This window comes from Thunnus thynnus, chromosome 12, assembly GCF_963924715.1.
Source record: "Thunnus thynnus chromosome 12, fThuThy2.1, whole genome shotgun sequence".
NCBI lineage: Eukaryota > Metazoa > Chordata > Actinopteri > Scombriformes > Scombridae > Thunnus > Thunnus thynnus.
In genome coordinates, this window is record NC_089528.1 from 14,160,047 (window position 1) to 14,180,136 (window position 20,090).

At 41.0% G+C, this 20,090-nt stretch overlaps 1 protein-coding gene across 1 annotated transcript in view; it reads right to left on the reverse strand.

Annotated features, from left to right (window-relative positions):
- ece2a (endothelin converting enzyme 2a) overlaps positions 1–20,090 on the reverse strand; it is a 77,959-nt gene that overhangs the window by 27,766 nt on the left and 30,103 nt on the right. Inside the window, exon 3 of the mRNA XM_067605685.1 lies at positions 11,051–11,334. Coding sequence (XP_067461786.1) covers positions 11,051–11,334 — 284 coding nt within the window. The remainder of the gene's footprint in view (positions 1–11,050; positions 11,335–20,090) is intronic.

Sequence of the window (20,090 nt, forward strand, 5' to 3'; positions counted from 1 at the left end):
TAAAAGGATAAATTGATACAGTAAAAACACTGATATATCCTCATAATACTTTGTTTCCTAATGTACGAGGTTTGTCTTTTGCAGGTCTTCTGACCACACCTTTGCTCATCTCCACTTTCTCTCCTCATTATCCTCCTCTCCGTCTCTTTCCCTGTCCCTTGTCTCTAGTCTTCCTCATCCCTCTCTCCTATATTCTCTTATTCCAATTAATGATCTTCCTCCTTTAGGCATCCGTTGTTTCCATAGGAACAGTGCTCTGTAGTCGATACTGGTCGTCTAGGCAACGGTGAGCCATGGGCAGGACATTCTGTGTGTGTGTGCGTGTTTCTGTGTGAGTGCGTGTGCGCATGTCACATGTTTACTTGATTTGGGCTTGCCCCTTGCGACGGCGCAGGTACACGAATGTCGTGTGTTCAGTGTTTATGGCTTTCTGTCAAGTAAATTTTTAAGTTTTTCTTACTTTGTGTTAATATTTCTTTCTCATATCATATGGAAATAAGTCCTTTTGATTCATATTAAAGTATATTCGACCATCATTTACCTCACTTTCCTCCTCAGTTCTGCTACTGTGTGGGTCGTGTTGTTGCCGTCTAATTCTCCTTTAAACTATATCCCTCAGTACTGTGCACATATGTAGTGTAACATCATGTTCTCAATCTCTCTCTCTGGTTATTGGTTACACACACGCACACACACACACACACACTATTTAAGGGCAGTCCCTGTAGATTATAATCTCTCTCCTGGTCACAGATTCTATTGTATGTGTTGTGAAAAGAGGGAGAAAATCTATAATACTCCAATCAGGTGCACAGACGACACAACAGAGAAGTGTGTGCACGTCTATGCACTAAATGTGTGTGTGTGAGTGCATGAAGTGTGTATTAACGCATGAGATGTGTGCATTAAAGCATGCAGTCACATTTACGAGATTTAGCAGTGACTCATGTTTAACACAGTTGCATCTGCCAACCCATGTCAGGACATTACTGGACACGTTATATTCGTGTGGACAGTCTTGTAAACTTGAAACCATGTGTGTTTGTGTGTGTGTGTGTGTGTGATTAATGGAGTGACAGTCAGCAAGAGGGATTGCAAGCGGGGGGGGGGGACGGGAGGGGGTATGTGTGTAAAAGGGAACAGAGGGATTGCGTCTGGCTGCGGGGGCATCCCTGTTCACAGCTGGGACAAACCTTAACGCTGGATTAACAACAGTATCCATAGAAAGACAGAGCGAGCACGAGTGTGGAGAGGACTAGAAGACAAGAGAGAATATGTAGACAAATAGTAGTAATAATAGTAGAGTGAGAAAACCTTTTTTCAAATACTACATTTTGATGCTCTGCAGATATCCTGAGATCATGAGTGCATCAGTTTTCCTCGCAAATCCATTTTTCCTCACTAAAGTCTTCATTAACAAGAGAGAAATAAAAATGACTTATTCACGAATGCCTTTTAAAAACAGACATCATTTCACACCAGCCAAAAAAAGGAAGCAGACCTGCAAAAGCGAACAACTTGATTTTTCAGATACTACTGGGAGAACACCAACACACAGTGACATTACTCCACACACACTTGTTGAACAACTAATCTAAGGGTCTATGATACACACTAAATATGACAATATGTGTATAATAAATATATTATACACACATGTATGCATTACTATGGTGGTTGTGTGTGTGTGTGTGTGTGGTCAGCCGTTAGCCAATGTGAGTGGGGAAGAGTGACTGAGCACATGCAGAGAATCATGCCAGAAGCAGAGCTGTGTGGAAAATCTCTAGAGAGCTGGGAGGCCTCGGCTCAGCAGTCCATCCCCTGACACACATACACACACACATATGCATATATGCATATAGAAAAAAGAAAAAAAAAAAAAACACATGTAAAGACACATGTAGATGCAGTGCATGCACACACATACACACACATCTACATTTTGTAAGATCATATAGAGGAGCTTGAACACACAAACATCACAAGGAGTAAACGTGCATGTAAAAAATAAAAAAATTAAAAAATTAAAAGATGCTCTGAAAGCATACACAAATGCACTCGCACACCCTGTCTTTGATCCTATCGTCAAGTTCCTACACATGCGCAACCAGAGTTGCAATCACCCACGCTCCCTCACCATCACGTGTGCTCCACTGCTCTACTTTTCCCCAGCTGGAGCTTGAGAGGAGAGGGGGCTCATTGGGCAAGCACCCTCACACACACACACACACACACACACACACACACACACACACACACACAATATATATACACAAAAGCATGCATGCACGGGAATACACACACAACAACATGAGTTCACAGCCACACATGCATAAATCTGCAGTTGGGGATGCACACACACAGAAGTATACACAATTAAACAGCATGTATATGCGCACACACATAAACTCACAGAGGAGGGAGGGAATGGCTTATAAAAATAACCTCGGACACACATGCACTGATGTATAAAATATACTTCAGCTTTCAACATTAGTCAGGTTTTAAAGTTTACTGATTCACTGACTGCATCACTTTGGCTGCTGGGATTGACGGCGTCTTCCTTCCTATACTTTTATAGACATATACAATCCAAATAAAGTTCTATCCAATCAGAGTATCGCAAGTAAAGAGATGATACATTGGTATGTCCAATATTATCCGCTGATATTAGTTTGTCACTGATATATTGGTATTAGCGTGTATGTTTGCCAACTAGTAACAAGAAACTGCAGTACAGAAATACCAAAGATATGTTTGGGGTCACTTAGAAACAGTGTCACCTTTACGTAGTTTGTCATCAGAGACAAATTTATTCCTCAACTGTAAAGTGTCCCGTTCAAGGATTTAAGAGATTCTTGCCGAAAACCTTTGTTCACGTTATGAGTTCATGCAAACAAATAATGGCCAACATGATTATTTTACATTTCTGAAAATCCAGTATCAGTTGGGCTATAATTAAATCAAAACAGATTAAAGGTGCAATATCAACATCATCCCAGGGTGTCAAATACCGATGCTCTGTCTCGCCCCTTGGTGTCTGATACCGACGCACAAGGAAGCCTTTAGCATCTGTATGCGATGCGCCAGGCATCAACTTTATTGAGTAAACGACGCACTAAATGCTAATGTCAGCATGCTAACATGCTCTCAATGACAATGCACTACAGTTAACATGTATTTACCATATTAACTGTAGTAGTTTAGCTTGTTAGCATGCTAGGATTTGCTACTGAGTACAGCTAACCAAAGTAAGACCTGATGTCGCCTCTTGATGAAAAGTCAGTTGATCACCAAAGTTATTACAATCCATCCAGAGGTAGGCATGAATGTATTCACCAAAATGGAGCCCTACATTTACAGATATACTAAAACCTGAATTAAACTGAAACTAAAAGTCCAGATTGGACTGAGTCAATGTTAAAAATGTCAGAGGTTGAGTGAAAACCTCTAAACTGCACTTTGTTCTTTAAGGATTTTTTAAACTTCACCTTTAACAGGACAGAAGGAGGTGAGATAGAAAGAGCGAGCGAGGGAGAGAGTGTGAAAAGAGAGAGAATAAAGTGGATTGGTGTAATCCACTTTATCCATGGCACAAAAGGTTCAAACAGCAATGAAAACATACCAACATGGGAACACAGACACAAACGCAGACAAAAAGACACACACACGATTCACAAACTCTGATGAATAAACCTAAGCTGGTGTGTGTGTGTGTGTGTGTGTGTGTGTGTGTGCGTGAGCATGAATGCTATGCCATCTATGTGTGTGTCTCAATATGAATGTTCCCCTGGGGTCGTCTTCCCGGCAGGCTTCCAAGCTTCCCGGTAATGGAGCAGGGGAGAACACTCCACAGCAGGAGTCAGGGACAACCAATCAATGTCAACGAACGTCTCTCTCTCTCTTTCTGCATTAAACCAGCTCAAGATGATGTAATGACAGGAGTCTCTCTTCCATTATGGATGGGTGGGTTCACAGTTATATGTTTTCCAATACATTAGCCCAGTGGAGTGCCTGAAGCCATCTCTGGGCACTTTTTATGAACCAACCGACCAAAAGGTCTGCTTCAGGTGCTCAAGGGTCATGAGAGCAAATGAAAACATGTCATATATAGTATACAACAACAACAGTAAATATCTCACCTCAAATTCTCTCATTTCTTCTCAGAAATCTAGTTTTAACAGGTCTTCTTGGTGTAATGAAACCTGTTCCCTGCACATGTTTGTATTTCTAACCATTCCCTTGTATCAACTGAGTGTAATAACAATGGAGCAGCTAGTGCTGCATGCAACGGGTAACGTTGGCATTTATTTATTTTATTTGATAGGGATGATGCAATTTAATATAGTTCCGATACAGAGCATGAAACTGATGTGCTGCACACAGAGGTTATAGCTATTGCTAATTTTCAACTCTTGCCCCTTGCTGAGCTTTACATATACAGTGTAATTAAAATATAAAGCTTTCATCATCAAAAAAAAAATTGTCATCCTGGAAGAGACCACTCCCATCAGGATAGAAATGTTTCATCATAGGATAAAGATGATCACTCAGAACAACTTTGTAGTGATTTGCAGTGACCCTTCCCTCTAAGGGGACAAGTGGACCCCAACCATGCCAGCAAAATGCCCCCCACAGCATAACAGAGCCACCAGACCCCCTCACTGTAGGGGTCAAGCATTCATGCCTGTACCGGTTTTTCATTTAATTTGTCACCCGTCAGTATGTTTTTATTTATCTTATTGTAACACCAAACAAAACAATGTTTTGTCTTAAGTGAGCTTCTTATCACTTAACAGAAAAAAACAACATCAGATAAACAGCACCAGCATTAAAGAACAATAAGTGCAATTGAAAAAAAAATGTCTCTAGAGCTTTTCACATTTTCTGCTTTTTGGCAGTGAAACCATCTGCCTGAAGTTTGGCTACACCTGATACCTATTTGAGGGTAAAAATAAAGGGAAGGCTAATTTTCAAGACATGAAACAATGATACTACTCTGCAGGCCCTACTTAAATTTGCCAAAGCATGGCTACATGAGAGGAAGGGCTATTATAATCAGAGGATAGGCTGTTACCACAGAGGCTGTTACATGTAACCTATAAAGTTGTCTATAGCCATTTCAATGACCAAGACGTCAGGTAGGCGAAACCTTAACTTTACACAGGCTACGTGGTTTGCTGGCTAGATTACAATGATCAATGGCGCATTGCTTTCAGTGGCCTACGCCAGCTCTACCAGCGAGGATGCGTGACAAAGTAGAGCCAATTTGATACAAATGCTCTTGGTCATTTAAGAAAAAAAATGCAGAGCTAATTAGTTATCGAAGATCTATCTGTCTACAGTTTATGTTAACTCATTTTCACTGATTAAACATTCAACAACAATTTGAATCTTACCGTTGTTATTCCGTAATGTGGAGTTCCGATGTTTGATCTGAACTATAACCCAGAAATATTTGCTAAAGTTGAGCGACGCTCTGTGTTTAGATATTCCACGCTGGTCTGTAAACAATCTCATTGGCCAGTGAGTGTGACAATTTGAGAAGAACATCTGTTTGGTGGCTTTTTTTTTTTTTTTTTTTTTTACAACATTGAAGTCCACAAACAAGATAGAGAATGAATGGGAAGTTATATCTCTCTCTCTCACTTGTCTCCTCAGATCTAAACTGATCTCATAAATGGCCTCTATAGACATCAAATGACGGAAATCTATCGTAGCAACGGAGAACTTTAATCCCTGCGGGACTAAAGGTTAGCAATTAAAAGTGTTAGTCTGAGATGATATCCAACTAAAGAGTCTCCATAGCAACAGTAAGAGTGATTCAAAGAGCGTGTCAGGCTGTGAAATAAATTTCACAACTCAGTGCACCACGGCCTCTACTGTGAGATTTTTTTTCTGTGTGTGTGTGTGTGTGTGTGTGCGCGCATGTTAGCAACAAAAATAAAACTGTATTTGTTGTTACACCTATTGTACCATGATTCTATAAACAGCATGTGTGTCCTTGATAGAGACGAGTGGTGACTGTGTTAAGATGTTTTTCAGCTCTGATTTCTGCTGAATTTTATGGTGCATTCAATCTTTTGGATCTATATGTAGGTTGTTGCCTTTGAACCTTATTATCTTGGCATACTTAAATACATTTGTGCATCATTTATCATCATGCTCGTGTAATAAAAATCTATTGACATGAAGTGTCATTGATTGTCACAAGTACATTTCTTTGTTTTGTTTTTTGTTTTTTTTAAGCAGGTTAGGATTCTGTTAGGAAAAGCAGATTTTAGATTAAAGCATGCTCTATCTTTTCTCTTCCCTCTCCCCTCTTTGTTTTTCTTCCCTTCCTTTGCTACATTCTTTCCATCAGTCTCACACCAGCGCACTGCTCATTAGCTTTCTGTCAGTCTCGTTTTCTGTCTCCTTCTCTTTTTTCTTTCCTCTTCGCTGTCATGCACTTTCCCCATTTCCCTCACCCACCTCTTTCTCATTTTCTCCTCCATCCCTCCTTCCTTGTGTGTGAGTTTAACAAAAGATGTGTCTTCAGGGATCTCCTCCCTTCTCATCACTCTCTCCTCCACTCAAGCCATTTTCCTGCATCTCCCGAGCTGTTCACACCTTTCTTTCTCTTTTGTTATCTCTTTCCGTCTGTCCACCTTTTTCAATTTGTGAAAATGTTTTAGTAAGAAATGAAAGTAGGCTCTGATCCCACCTCCCACATTCCTGCAAAACACACACATACATATACTGGAATCGTGACTGCTGTACCCGTACAAGCCACAGTGAGAGAGCAAAAATACACCAGCGCAGAAGACTACTGACATCTCTGCGATCACACACGCATACATACCAGTATCTGCACAACACAAGCAGTCACAAAGAACACACAAACACAATCACACATTATCATCTCCGCATAGCCTCAAGCATGGAGCAGGTGAGAGAAACGAAAGTGGAAATGAGGGGAAAAGTGAGTGAGAGGAAGAAGTGAGAAGAAGAGATGGTGTGAAGGGAAGCAGGTGACAACGAGTGAGAAGGAACTCGACTCTCTTACTGTAATGGCTTTCAAACAGGCCTGCTTTTTGAGCTCAGCTTCACTTCTTCTGAAGGGAAGTCAAATCCTCCCATCTGTCCCCCAAACAAAGTGATCCTTCTTTAATACTTCCGTCTGGTAGAGAAAGACACCCAGGTCTACTGTTTTTTGCATGTGTGTGTGTTGCTTTTGTCCTTAAAACTTGGCCAGTATGATGCACAGTTTATGCCTTTGTTTACTAAGTTTATAGCATTAAAACCTGAGTTTTTAGAGGAGATTAAACAATACTTTAAATAGGATATTTTCTTTTCAGGCCTCATCTTCAGTGATGGTGAGAATGAAATCATAAATACATGCAATGTATCATCAAAAGGAAATCTATTTGACTACACAGTGATGCATCAGTAATAGAAATGATATTGATTATAGGACTACAAAGAACAATTTTTCATGATTCATTAAAGGTACCCTGTGGAGATTTCTTGAAAACAAACAAAAGTTATGTTTACATTTAGTTTTACTGACCAAAATGCATCATGTGTATCCCTGAGGTACAACAAATGACTTGAATGTATTTCCTTCCTCATAAAAACAATTGAAAAGCAGCTTTTTGAAAACATAGAAATTATACATTGTTTACGTTCTTCGTTGCTAGCTTGCAGTCTTCTTCAATGCCTTTGCGGGCACATTGCTACATTTCTTTGTGCGTTACTTCCACAAAGCGTCCATCAGTGGAATGACATTATTCCTGCGGCAGGAATGCGTATGGCGTCACATGTGCACATGCATGAGAAAAACAAAACGGAAACCAGTCATAAAAACTTTTCTCTACAGTGCTACTAGTGGTCAAAAACTCAACAAGGTACCTTTAATCTCTCGATTATTTTTCAATTGAAAGATGATTGCTTTGTCTCTAAAATGTAAGAAAATAGTAAAAAAATGCTACCACAATTTCCCAGATTCTCGGTGACATCTTCAAATCGCTCATTTTGTCCACCTTACAGGTCAAAATCCAAAGATATTCAACTTGCAATTATAAAAAATTGAGAAAAGCAGCAAATCATCACATTTTAGAAATGAGAACCAGCTAATTCTGGAGATTTTTGCTGAGAAATGATAAAAGAATTCATCTATAATCAAAACAAATTGTTTCAGCACTCATTTACTTCATTACTGGATGCCAAATCTAAATCGTCATCATCATAATAAACATGAGGCTGGTAGCCTACTGATTGAAAATTTTAGTGGAATATTCAACCGAGATGTACCATTGCATTTTCAGTTATGTACGATTTTAAAAAGGGCCTTCATATTTTCTGTATAAATTTGCATTAATATTAGATGCACTTAGTCCTCTCTAGATGCTTCCATTAAAATGATTCACACGTTCTGACCTTTTCCACTGTTGCATTTACTGTAATTATATATTCAGTCTGTGTATTGGAGTTAGCAAAATGCCTGGACTACACCTGTAATTACAAACTAAACTTTGGATTGTAAGTAATTCATCAATGCTCCAAATGCAGCAGGAGTGCATCATGAGTAATTCTTCCCCATTCATAGCTTGGGAGTCACTTACTGTACTTCAGTTGACAGTGGTGTTCTCTTGTCTTAGTGTGTCAAGGTCAAGCATGGCTAATGGCCAAAACATTGTCATTGTCACATTGACACAGCGGTGGTTAGTGCCGCAGTCAGCAGCTGAAGGGCACTCAACGTCATGCAAGTCAACCGATGGGCTGTTGAGATGGAGTGGAAATGTAAAGTGCCACTATTACCCATTTCACCGTCAGGAAGAAGTCATTTACAGATAAACTCCTATTGTAATGCATTCAAATCATCATGCTATAGGCGTGTAGAGACTCTTCTGGCTTGTACAGTAATGACAGGTAGAGGACAGATCAGTGAAATTGGAGCAATCTACAGTATACAGTATATATTTCAAGTGTTTTTTTTTGTTATGTGTATTACTACCGTACAAGAAAATAAATGCAAAAGAAAAACATCTTCCAAATCCTGTACCATATAAATGTTTATAAGGTAATGCTGTATGTGACATGTTAGGAACCAAACTTTTTGTTTTTAACCAGAGATTGTTGCAAAGACTGTACAGAACTATGTTCGGAGGACACAGCAACAGATATGATTGCTCTACAAGGGCTTGAGACATATTGGAGACAATGCTTCCAGCTAATGGAATTATTGTCACCTACATATGTTTGAAACTGAACAAAACTGGGTTGAGTTTACTGCAGGTTCTTTAGGAATTGGGTGCTATATCCTTAAGGGCCGTAAACACCAAGAACTAACGATAACTATAAATATTTAAGTTTTAAAAATCATTCTAACTCAAGTGGATGGCGGAGTCCACACCACAACTATAACGACAACGACAGTGGTGAATGATATCATTGGCATCACTTTCAGAGCGATTCGATGAACAATAGAAACACTGACAGCAAACTCCATCCCCGAAACCATACAGCATGACAAGGTCTCCATCAAGCCTGACATTTCCAGTAAAACTCCAAGACCTGCATATATCATCTTAAATATATAAATATCAATCTGGAAACTGACTGATGACTTTATTTATATCAATCTATTTTAATGTGGGTTTTCTCCTTTCTCACCACGGACTGACACACTGGCCCAGATTGACACCCAGAGGTGATTTCTTTAGATAGGTTTGTCTCTCTTTATTATACAATGTTGCCGGAACTTTGTTCTCCATTATAATGTAAAAAAATGACAAAGTTAACGACCCTTTTAGGCCCCAGATCTGTGCTCATACCGTGTGTTCCTACCACAGCGCAATAAAAGCTAGTCGTCTATGTGCCTTTGAGCATCGCGCTTCAGTGTCTGCTACCATCCGTCAGTGCAGTTTGGTCTGTAAATACAGGAAAATCACAGCAACTAGAGTCCCAAAATACTTCTGAGCAACACATTGAATCACCACCCACCTGTGAACCCATACCCTTCTGGTGGAGCGCGCAGTGCATGCTTGGCGCCACTGATTACAGAATTTTATTCATAAGTGTGGATTCTCACATCGTTATGGTTATAGTTATTGTTATAGTTCTTGGTGTGGACAGTCCTTAAGGGTCCCCATCCATCTAAACCTAATCACAGACCTGAATTTAAGTTACTGGACTGATAGGTTTTAGACCAATGAAGATATATAATGTAAAATATTGTATATAAAAAGGTGAGGTAGAGTTAGGTGAAGATTAGGGTTGAATGTTTTCCCTTGATTCTATAATTATTATTTTCCTGAAATACATCACTCTTTGCCCATAATAAACAGGATTTCTCACTATAAATGAAGTTTGATTTTATACAGAACAACAAATTATAATATAATACATGGATAATTTTCATTTTCTTATATTTTATATTTGTTAGGTCATATTTTTGGTTAAAAAAAAAACAAAACACAATTCATCTTAAAGTACAACATCTGTGAGGTGAAAGAAAACACAATGCTAATCATGCTCAGCATATCTTCTTACCAGTTTTGTAACATCTGAGGATTTACACGGGAGCGTATGACCATGTTTTCAGTGCTAAACTTAGTTTATTAGCTCATTACTGTGTGCAGCGGCAGGCAGAGAAAATCTGTCGCATGCAACCAGTTGTGAGTTATTTCAGTGGTTTGAGGCAGGGGATCACTGCTGTTGGATGTTTGGGCGGTTTTATGCACATCTGTTGAATGCTACTCTGCACTCCACCACCTGCGTAGTTTTCATTTACAGATCTGGTACTCTACTTTGTTACCAGCTGAACTTTCAGCTGCCATTGTAGCATGAAAGCTAATTCGAAATAAACTGCTGCAGCTGTAAAGTTGATCCACTTCAGTTACAGTTGCATTGTAGCGCAAACATGCACACATGTTCTAAAACTCCACAGTTCCTGAAGGTATTTCTCCCAGGAAAAGGAAATTCTGGTGACAATTTCCAGTAAATACAAGGATCTCAAATCCCTGTTATTTAACCAGAGTGAAGATACACAGATTTGTAACAGTACCTCTGTGAGAGCCTTGTGAATGAAACCAGCGGTCTCAGGGGACACCTCCCAGGGGGTTTTCTCTTCCACCATTATGGCATCCAGCGTAGCCTTCTCTAGGATGACATCAAAGGACTCATTGGGGAAGGAGAGCTGGCGGACGTCCATCTGATGCCAGGTCATACCTGGGCAGTCGCTGTGTCTGGCACTCATAGCACTGATGCACACTGAGGAGTAATCTATGTTGGTGATGGAGCGGTAGCCAGCACTGTACATGTCACCACTCATACTGCTGTTTCCACAACCTGGAGGAAAAGAAAGAAGAGACAAAGAAGAGTGAGTTGATGCTAGAACAGGAAAGGACAGGAGGCAAGTTAGGAGAGAAAACAGGAGAAGAGGAAATGAGGAAACAAGAACAGAGAAGGGGAGACTAAGTCCAATATGTCTCTCATGATTCAAATCCCCAATATGTTTTTGGTATGAGTAAGAGATGGTGTAATCAATATAGCTACAACATGGGATTAAACAGCTAGTTGCTAACATGACAAAGACTGCCATGACTGGGGCCACCTCCTGTGATTGATGAGACAGAGACCAGCACGCACACACACAGTCTCTATTTGATCAAGCTGCGGTTCAATCATGAGCACCAAGCAGAGATGCAAAACCTGCCACTCCAGAGGACAACACGGGGCTCATATAAAGTGTGTTCAGCCGGTGCAGCCTATTCCCACATAGCGTTAGACTGCAAAAAAATTTGTCATGAGCAACAAGGTTTCAACTTGTAGCTTGTCACTGGGTGACAGATGGACGATAGCCTGGCCGTGAAATAAAAGAGGACAAAAGAAAAGTGAAGACAGCCTCTCATGTAGCAAGACAAGATGAAAATAATCTACTGAATGCAGCATCTCACCTTTAGGATCAGATGACTCATAGATCGTGAAGATGGAAGAGGAGGAGTGGGCGGAGGAGGAGGAGGCCGACAGGCAAAAAAAAAAAAAGAGGGAAAGAGGAGGAGGAAGACATATGCACCATGTTGAGGCACAAAGTCAAGATCATGTACGTTAGCGCAAGAAATGGTCATTTTATCTTGTACTTATTAAAGTTAGCGTGTGTGCATGTACATTTGTGTTTAATGGTACAGTATCTGCCTGGGGAAGGAGAGCATGTGATAGGTGGGGCTGTGACTTCCGGCAGCACGTTGGCATTGACACCTCTGCTGCAAATGTGTGGCTGGCGCTTGTTATCACCTTACTGCTTCCATAATTACCAGCCTCCAAAAGCTCCATGTATGTGTGTATGCGTGTGTATTTTGGTTGTGTGCATGTGTGCAGTTCATGCTGAATAAAACTTGTGTTGCACAATCATAGCAGGCATAAATTCTCACATACAGACATACATCCAACAACTGAAAGGCAACAGCTGTTCGAAAAGGACAGAAACGTGACAAGGAGAGTAGGAAGCGTAGCCACAGATACATAAAAACATTGTGGAGAAAGAAAACCATGTGCCAAACAAAGTAGTAGACTCCCATTTTCCTAAATACACTCCACCAGTGATATCAGAGTGTTTTAGCTGCTTGTGAATGCAAGTGTGTGTGTGTGTGTGTGTGTGTCGGACATCAGAGGGCTGGAGCTGTGCTGTCCCCTGATGGCTCTCCCAGTAACGTTGGCTTCAAAACAAGGGAGAAAATATGTCAGTGCTGCTTGTCACACTCAAATAGTTGAGCACTTTCTTTATGGATGGCTGGAATATGAGAGAATGCATCAGAGTTGAATTACACAGGCTCAACAGGTTATTTTAGATAACTTTAAGCTCCCGTTATAGGTGCCAAAAACAAGCTGCAGCTTTGGAAATACATGTTGTGTGGAGGGGGAGGCAACTCGACAAACAAGCTGTGAGTCTGTGGAACATTGGAGATTCCTTCCATCTTAAAAAAAAGGTCAGAGACATCATGAAAAATGGTGGCATCACTGGTCAGTTTATGGTCAAAAATGAGGGTCTGCGGTCTCATTTCATGCCCACGTTTGGTGCTCTGCAGAGTGGGTTAAATCACTGCTGCACTCCTCTCTCAAATCCCCAAGCACGCCAGACATTGTTTCCAAAGGGCTCTCCCCGCTGACACAGCTATGTGTGTGTGTTTTCTTTTTCCATGCACTCGGCTCCGAGGAAGGGGTGTCACATGACGGCTCATTCCTAGGGGTTGTCACGATAATTATAGTTGCCAGGCTGTCATCAAAGACACTACTCCCATTTTGTCTCTGTGACATCAGGTGGTGCCCCCCACAACCTCTGATCTTTATACACACACACACACACACACACACACACACGCACACAGACACAGACAAAGAAATAGGCCTACATTGCTGCAACTCCAAAGCAGACAGAGTGTGCTTCGTGTTTGCATGTGTGTGGGGAGATCCCAGGGTGTATGAACCATGTGTGTTTATGTGACTGATGTTTATTCAGGATACCAGACCACTCCAGGCCAGTCTGGAGCCTGGAGTCTGTTTTTTTTCCTCCAGCTGGAAGCAGAGGAAGCTAAAAACCTCCTGATAGCCAGAGAGCACATCCTAACTGGATTATCCAGAGCGGCAGACTAAAGTTAGAGGTGTCATATCACCTCCTTCTGCTGGCTGTGTGAGTGTGCGTGTGTTTGTGTGTGTGTGTGTGATGGAAAATTTGAGACCCGGTCTTAAAAAGTATCATACCACTCTGCCCCTCCTAGTCTTGTCCCTAGGATAAGGGATGGTCTTGGGTCTGTTGCCTCGTTGGTTAAATCCATCATAAGAAATCTAGGTGTCAGTATGGACCAGGCTCTGACTCTGGACCAACATGTCAACTGTCTGATTTGCTCTTGTTTTTTCCAGCTGAGAGACATTGCAAAACTGAGGCCCCATTATGTCTCAAGCAGAGATAGAAATGTTAATTCATGCTTTTATATCATCCTGTCTTAACTAATGTAACTCTCTTTTCACCTGCCTCAACAAAACATCCCTGGATCGTTTACAAGTGGTCCGACAAGCTGCTGCTAAACTCTTGACCAGGTCCTCCAAAAGGTCACATGTGACACCAATTCTGATTGCTCTTCACTGGCTCCCCATCAAATTCAGAAGCCAATTCAAAGTTCTGGTGATCACCTATAGAGCTCTGCATGGTCATGCACCTGTTTACATTAGAGATCTACTAAGGTCCTCTGATCAGGGTTTGCTGGTTGTTCCTTGATCTAGGCTTAAAATTAAATGAGACTGTGCTTTGACTTTGCTTTGGGGTTGTGGCTCCTAAACTTTGGAACTCTCTCCCTTTGGACTTAAGATCTGTGGACACTGTGGACACTGTGGACACCTTTACAAAGCAGCTCAAGACTCATTTGTTCAGACTTGCCTCTGTGTAATTTTTCCATTTTCTAATAATTTTTGTTTTATTGTGTTTTGTGTCTGTTTGCATGTTTATGCTGTATTTCATCTGTGAAGCACTTTGTGACGTATCTGCTCTATAAAGGTGCTATATAAGTTATTTACTTACTGCACTCAGCAAAAACAAACTGCAGTGAACATAAATCATCAGTAAAGTGTTGTTTCTCTGTGTCCATTTACACAGGAAATTCTGCATAATTTTTTTTTTTTTAAATAGGAAAAGAAGACGATGAGCTGCTAATGCAGAGAGGAATGTTGGCCAAACATGGATGTGGTTCCTTTCTGCTGTCTGAGAGATGCTTGATCCAACAATGGTATCAAGTTGCATGACTGACCTGACAAACCCTTTGATATTCAAGAAAAACCTCAACATGTGACTCTCACAGTGGGGAGACTTCTTACCCCGCAGGAAAGGAAACCTCTGAGATAATCCACTGGAATATCATGGCATCTGCTGTTTGCACATGGTCAGCCTACCAAACACCAGGGAAAAAAGCAAGTATTTTCCTGACACTGAAGAGTTAGTTCTTAATTCAATCCATAAAGTTTATGTCATACAAAGATGAAAATAGAAAAGACAGTTTTGCAAATAGCAGAACTCTTTTAAAAGTATAATTGACACCTGCCTTCTACAATGAATAATGCCATTCAACACTTCTACATAGTGTTTGCCTCATTTATAGCACAAGAGTATGCAGTTGTATTACTGGAGAGGGTGCGTTAGTGAATGTAAGACAAAACTGATCATGAAATGAAATGCTTGCATAATCTTAATTTCCATTAAGAGACTGCTGCTCAGAATATCTGGATATCCATACTGTGTTCAAAAATGTGTCCAAAACCACATAATCGCATCCCAATTTGCAATGCAACACCAGCCCATCTGCACACCAGAAACGCCAAGTAAGATTAAAGCTTCCTTTATAGTCATTCCATTCATTTCCAGTTCAGTTTCTTGACTCTTACTCGACATTAACTGTTGCAGATTTGACCTTTGAGCTATCAAATGACCTCCTTCCGCATAGACAGCGACTCTCTAGAGTCCATATATGGTCAGGAGGGGTGGTGGGTGGGGAACCCCTGTGAGAGTGCCAGTGGGGTGAAATATCAAAGCTGCTATCTCTGAGGAGAGCCAGACCCAGCAGTGGAAACTCCATGATGTCAGAGGCATGTAGGGCATGTATTAGCATCCCAGATTGATTTAGACACATCAAGGATGGGGACTGTGGCCAGTGCTGATGAAAGGTGATGTGCTCTAGCAACAACAGCGAGCTCGCTGCCCCCGCTCACCCTGCGAGCTCCGGGCTAGCCCGAGGTAAACTGATGCCACGGTGACGCTTCACAAAGTTCAGCTGCAACAACTGTAAATGTCAACAAATGAAAAGCGCCCGAGTGGAGACGGGTTTGTTTGTGTGTTTACACGCATTAATGATGTGGATGTAAGTAAGTATATGTTTGTATGGTTGAATGTGTTGACTTGTGTGTTAACCTTTAAAAAAAAAAGAAAATGTGACTTTAAGTAAGTTTATTTCTATCAAGCTGCTACAAAAATGGCAGCAACTCCAATAAAAACATCAGTCAAGCCCAAAGCAGCCCATCATGTTTCTTCCAAGAGAAACTGAAGAATTTTTCCACGGCTGTTGATGCAGTTTTGTGCATAAAGTGTGATAAAGTCTGACTTTGAGTGGTTATGTCAGGTCACAAGAAGCCTGCACGTGTGTCTGTGTTTGTGTGTGCGCACCATGACAATGATGACAGTAGACAGTATCACGCTGGGCCTTGTTTTAACCAATTACATCTTGTTATTTTCCCTCTAAGTTATGGTCCCGTTATCTGATTAATTAGGCATAACTGTTTGTTGACATTTACACAAACACACACAAATTACCTATTTTAAAATCTATTTGACCTATAGTATCTGAAGTCTGCAGTGTGCTTAAATGGGCCGACCACATCTTAAAGCAAAGTAGAGAAACCAAAAGGTATATAAAGCAGTTCCAAATGACCACAATCAAAGACAAGACAAAAAGCCTGGCGTAATAAAAAATGACTGAGCCATGATGCATTGGATAAATGGAGATAACACACATTTCACATTTCCTATCACAACTTGTGATAGGAAAAAAAAGAGAGCTTGAGAGCTCACTTTCCCACCCTGTACACCTGGCCAACCACTGCATGAAGTGACAGTGTTTGTCAGATTGTTGTTAGATTGTTGGAAGTTACCAAAATTGTTGGACGCGGCTCCCACCTCTGAAATCAGAAAGCTGAAGAGTGGGGTTTATTTGAAGCTCTTCGTTTGAAGCATACTGACCCCTTTATTGATCTGTTTAAAAACTTTCAGCTGAGTTTCCTATTAAAAATGCATAATTTTGTGCAGCTTATTCATCTTAACACAGAGACGGAGGAATGAGAGTGGAGAAGACTCAGGAAGAGAGGAGAGTACAGCAGATAGAGGTAGAAAGAACAGAAGAAGATGAGCTACCAGAGGAGAGAGGACACACATGGGGTAACAAAAATAACAGTGAGGATGGAAGAGGAGTCATGAAAAGGAAAAGAGTTCAAAAAGAAATGGTGAGTCAAAGAAAGCAATGAAAGAAGTGGAAAAATCATTTGAGACAGAGCAAATGTGGCCAAAAAAAAGAGGGGAAAAAAGACAGACAGGAGAATCGACACAATACTAGAGCAAGATAAGGGAGAGAAAAGGGGAGTTGAAGGAGAAAAGGAAGGAGAGAAACCAGCCTCGTCTCCATGGAGCTGAGAATCTCTCACTCGATATACACCTAAATCCTTTCTCCTAATCTCAATGTCTTTCTCTATCACATTTCGTACATACATCATCGACCAGCATCCACTTAAGATGAAGGTATATTTAAATACACAAGCCGCTGTGTGTTTCAGTGTGCGTTTTCCCTCTCTGTCACCATTTTACACCAGATAAAGATATTCTCTATTTTTATGTTTTTCAAGCAGTTTCAGATGCTCTGGTGAAGTTGCATCAGCAGTGAGGCCAAATGAAATTCTCTCAAAAGCTCGACTCTTCCGGCAACTTCTCCTCACGAGTCTCTTCTCCCCCCCTCCACTCACAAAGCAACCTCAGTTACATAACCGGGTATACGAGATAATTAGTGACTGAATAATTAAGCGTGTGCCCGTGACAGTGTGACTGTTTGATGGAGTGTGAGCCTGTGTGTATATATGTGTATGTGTGTGTGTGAGTGATGGAGGACTTTTGGAAGGACTCCATTGTATGAATCTGCCTCTTTGTTGTGGCATCGAGCCTAAAGCTTCTCTCGGATCCAAAACACCAACAGGCACCAGGAACGGGGGCTTAGTAAATAGCAACGGGAAGAGAGAGCCATCTTTTCTCTCTTTTTAGCCAGAACTAACAGTTATTGAAAGCCACCCACCACCCTCTTTATAACACTATTTATGCCTTGTTACCTTCTCTGCCAGATTTCATACAATACCACGAGTCAAGCATTTGCTGCACATAATTTTTTTTGTAAAAGGAAAGCTGAGTGCTTTATGCTTCACCCTCTGCTTAACAAAAAAAGAAAAAACAAAACAAAACGCTCAACTGTGGAAGCTGCAAAACTGTCTGCGTTGCACCTCTCTCTGTCCTCAGCAGGGTCAAACGAATGCCGGAAAAAAAACTACTGTGCTGTGGTGAAAGTCTGGACATCAAGTACGATGGATAGAGCACTAAAAAGTGCTCTATCCATCGTAAGTAATAGAGCACTAAAAAGTGCTCTATCCATGAAGGGTGGGCAGCTGTCAGACTAAGTGGGCGAGCTAGGAGCAAAGGGGTGACATGAGTAGGAGAGAGAGAGAGAAACTGACAGAAGGAGTGTGTTGTACAGAGCCCAAATGATGCAATTTGATCTGCCCTTGCTGTGTAACTGAAGAACTAGCAGGGGCACACACACACACACACACACACACATACACACACACACTCACAGCATGAGTCAGGTGTGTCACTGCAGATCAGGTCCTTGTTGAGGATGATGTTGTGAGCCGTTGTAATTCCAGGAACAATGACAACAAATGATCTCCCTTACAATGATAAATAATGATACAATGAAAAAAGCAGATCAGTAACTGCGATCACAATTAACTATTTATACAGCACGTCTAGTGGCTATTGTGCTCATCTCTCTCACTCCCAGTTTTCATCCCACTGAAGTGGCTGCACAAAACTCTCTTAGATCCATCAATACCCCACGCTGCATATCAAAGTACACTCATCACAATATCCTGGCATCCTTAGTCACAAATACAGATGGATGACAAACTAAGGAAAAAAACATACATGAAGTGTCTCAGTAAGGTGTTGTGCTGCCAGAACAGCGTTGATTCTATATCTCACACCAAAACCTTCTGCAGGTAATCTATTGAGTTAAGATCTGGTCATAGATCTGTCATAGCATATGATTCACATATTCTTCTTACTCACCAAACCATTCTGTCACCTCTCATAGAAATGTGAAGTCTGAGGAGATGCTGGTTCTCGAAGTCTCTCCCCCTCTGTAACTTTTCGTTGAATGACATCCTCAATGTCCCTAAACATAGAAACATGGGAGTCTCCAAGATAATGTAACAATACTATTGGTTTTTGTCATCGCTGTGTGTTTCAATTATTTCAACTTTGTTTCTGAGAAATCATGTTTTTTTTCTGTCAGTTTGGCATGGCGGGTGGATCAAAATACTACCGTACCCATGATCCTCAGCCGTCAGTCGGACGAGCAAAAGCAGAGCTGATGCAAATTCAAAACACTTTGTCTCTGCAGCTGTGGACGAAGCACTTTGCCATAGTCGCTGAACTCATCCAAAAATGTCCCACACAGCATAATCTTTAGCTTCCGCTCAATGATAGTTGCACATGTAAAAGAATTTTAGGCTTATGGACTGGACATTTCTTACTGAAATGCATCTTGGGAGTTGTAGTTAACTTTTCTTCTTATGTTTTTATATACAAAGGGTTGTAACTCTGACTTTTTAAATCAAAGAACCAGATATTTTCTAACACAGTTGCTCATATTTTGCAGTGATGAATCAACCAAGAGAGTTTCATTCCCATCTAAGCCTTGGAAGTGCTCCAACTTCTGGTCATTTGCATTCAATAACCTTCTCCACTTAATCAGGTTTTTCTGTAATTTGTCTCATGTCTGTATGTCTGTAGCTTAATTAGTCTCTCGCTACAGTCTGGATGAAGACCAAACCTCCAACACATCACTGAGGTAACTGTAACTTTTCACCGTGCCACACCCATCATATGGAAAATCGCCAGCACCATGCTTGCAGTTTCTCATGGTAGGATGCAGCACAAGTATTCCAACTGTATGATAAATTTGGCACGAGAGGGGCGCACATTATGAAAATAAACTGGTATTTCACCCCAAGGTCAAACCCATTACCAGCTCCCTCAATCAGTTTCAATAACCTGCTGTCTAATCACTTCAGTGGAAAAAAATCTACAGCTCTATTCGGGTCATACTACCAACATGAGTCGCAGAGCCCTGGAGAAGCGTGTCCGGGTCTGTTTGCTTGCACACTTGCATTAACAGCTGTGTCTGTCAACAGCTTTCCCCTCTCACTTGATATTCATTAAAGCCACGCTGAGTCAGTTACAGACGTAC